The sequence below is a fragment of the Seriola lalandi genome, unplaced genomic scaffold (assembly GCF_002814215.2).
Source record: "Seriola lalandi dorsalis isolate HSWRI2012SDOR001 ecotype SW California unplaced genomic scaffold, Sedor1 jcf7180002054977, whole genome shotgun sequence".
NCBI classification, from domain to species: Eukaryota; Metazoa; Chordata; class Actinopteri; order Carangiformes; family Carangidae; genus Seriola; species Seriola lalandi.
The window spans coordinates 406310-408496 of record NW_019525527.1 but is presented as its reverse complement, the minus strand read 5'-3'; the positions used below and the strand labels follow the sequence as shown (position 1 = coordinate 408496).

The 2187-nt window shown below is 51.3% G+C and overlaps 1 protein-coding gene across 4 annotated transcripts in view; it reads left to right on the top strand.

Moving 5' to 3' along the window:
• Positions 1 to 2187, top strand: part of agap1 (ArfGAP with GTPase domain, ankyrin repeat and PH domain 1) — a 134436-nt gene that overhangs the window by 80705 nt on the left and 51544 nt on the right. For all 4 annotated transcript variants that reach the window (XM_023396449.2, XM_023396446.2, XM_023396445.2 and 1 more), the window contains 2 exons: positions 466 to 621; positions 1260 to 1352. In XM_023396449.2, coding sequence (XP_023252217.1) covers positions 466 to 621; positions 1260 to 1352 — 249 coding nt within the window. The remainder of the gene's footprint in view (positions 1 to 465; positions 622 to 1259; positions 1353 to 2187) is intronic.

The window sequence follows — 2187 nt, the reverse complement described above, 5'->3', positions numbered from 1 at the left end:
TGCACGGCTCTCCTCGGTGACGTGCACTCACACTCTGCTGCTGCAGCTTCAGGCCGTTAAGCTCTTCGATCCTCATCCTTCAATCCTCCATCGATTTCTCATTAAAAAGCCATCGCTCAGCGTGTCTGAGCAGCAGCGCCGCGTCCCCCGAGAGCCGTGTTTATCTTCCCGCCGCCTCCACAGAACAGCCCTCGCTGCATCTTTAGCTCTCACTGATTACTGCCGAGTGTTGGCCGCCTCGCTCGTGAGGCACGTTACACTGACGAGACGTCCAACACGTTAAAACACCAGGAAACTTTTGTCCTGCAGCGCAGAGACTGTAAATCAGAGTCTCAGATACACGTGAAAACACAGAATTTCACAGAATCTGCTTTTATTGTGAAAGGGAAGTTAACATGTGAGATTTTATTTTATTTTCCAGGATAAAAAAAAATGTTTCTGGTTCCTGTTCTGATTCTTTTCCAGACGAGTAACGGCGGCGGCAGTTTGAGCGACTACTCGTCGTCGGTGCCGTCCACGCCCAGCACCAGCCAGAAGGAGCTCCGCATCGACGTACCGCAGACCACCAACACGCCCACGCCCGTCCGAAAGCAGTCCAAACGCCGCTCCAACCTCTTCACCGTGAGTCCCGGTCCAGATCTCATAAACCCAGATCTCTCCAGTGTTTCATACACTCTATACGCTCTAGATCTATGTTACTGTGACACTGTAATAACCCGTATTTATATGTTTTACACTGTATTAATAAATAAAAAGCTCAACAACATGAAAGACGGAGGGAAAACGAGGTGATGCAGATTATTGTTCGTTATTAGTTAATCAGCTGATTGTTTGTTTGATTAACTGATTACTCGTCAGATCTGTAAAGTCAGAAAATACACATGACGATTCTCTGGCTTCACTAGTTCTGGAGCTTTCAGTCAGATCGCATGGACTTCATCAGCTGACCAGCTGTCATGGACCTTGATTGATAATGGTTGAAAGCTCCAGAACAGCTACTAAATGGACCTGGAGCTGCTGCTTGTGAAGGATGAAAACCAAATGATTAATTGATTAATCAGTTAGTTGATTGACGGAAAATGAATCAGCAGCTACTTTTATATCTCAGGTCAGAATCAAGACGTCAGCTTTCGTTTTCACTTTCTGACACCTGATCAATGAATTGAGAACCTATTGATTGGCTGAGCCGCCGATGACGGCAGCGATCGGCGGATCCGTCTGTGACGATGGTGACGGCGTGTGTCTTCTCTCGTCCACAGTCGAGGAAGGCGAGCGAGCCGGACAAGGACAAGAAAGGCCTGGAGGCTCGAGCCGACAGCATCGGCAGCGGGCGGGCCATCCCCATCAAACAGGTGAGACGGAGACTTCCTGTCCGCTCCGCCGCTCTCTCTCTGCGTTTGATGCTCGGCCTTGATTAACAGTGAAATCACACACTTGACATCAATTAGAGCGAGGGGCTCTCCCGGGTCCTCCAACCAGATCATTAGGAGAAGAGAGAGGGAAGGGATTTCACTGTCACTCCCTCTGTCGCTCTCTCTTCTCCTCTTCCTGTCTCTATTCTCCTTCCCTCTGTTCGTCCACTTCATGTCCCACTTCATGTCCCACTTCATGTCCCTCTTCATGTCCCTCTTCATGTCCCTCTTCATGTCCCTCTCTTTTCCCTTTCAAAGCCGCTTCCTCTGCTCTCGTCTTTTTCTTCCTGAGCTCTTTGATCGGAGCGCTGGCAGCAGCGTTTTAAAGGAGTAGAAGAAGGGGAAGCAGAGGATGATGGGGGGGGCGAGCGAGCAAAGACCACACACACACACACACACACACACACACACACCTCCCTGCTGTGACGGCGAAGAGAGCACCTGAATTGGCTCTTAATTTGTCGCAAACTAGCTCCCCTCATGTCGGAGCGGCGGCGGGTGAGACGGCGAGCGGGTGAGGGAGGGGGTGGGAGAGGTGGCAGAAGGGTGGTGGGGGGGGTCTCTCGACAAAATCAGGCAATTAGCGAGCGCTAATCGGCGCCTCTTGTGTCGACGCCGCTGCCTCGTTTGTAATCTCCTAATGAACAAATCGCATCTGTGATTAGGGGCCTGCCTCGCCAGGAGAGAGCGGGCGAGAGACATAGAGACAGACTGACAAGAAGAGAGAGAGGGGGCGGGGGAGGCCCATGCTGCTGCTGTATGTGTCGGGGGTCTT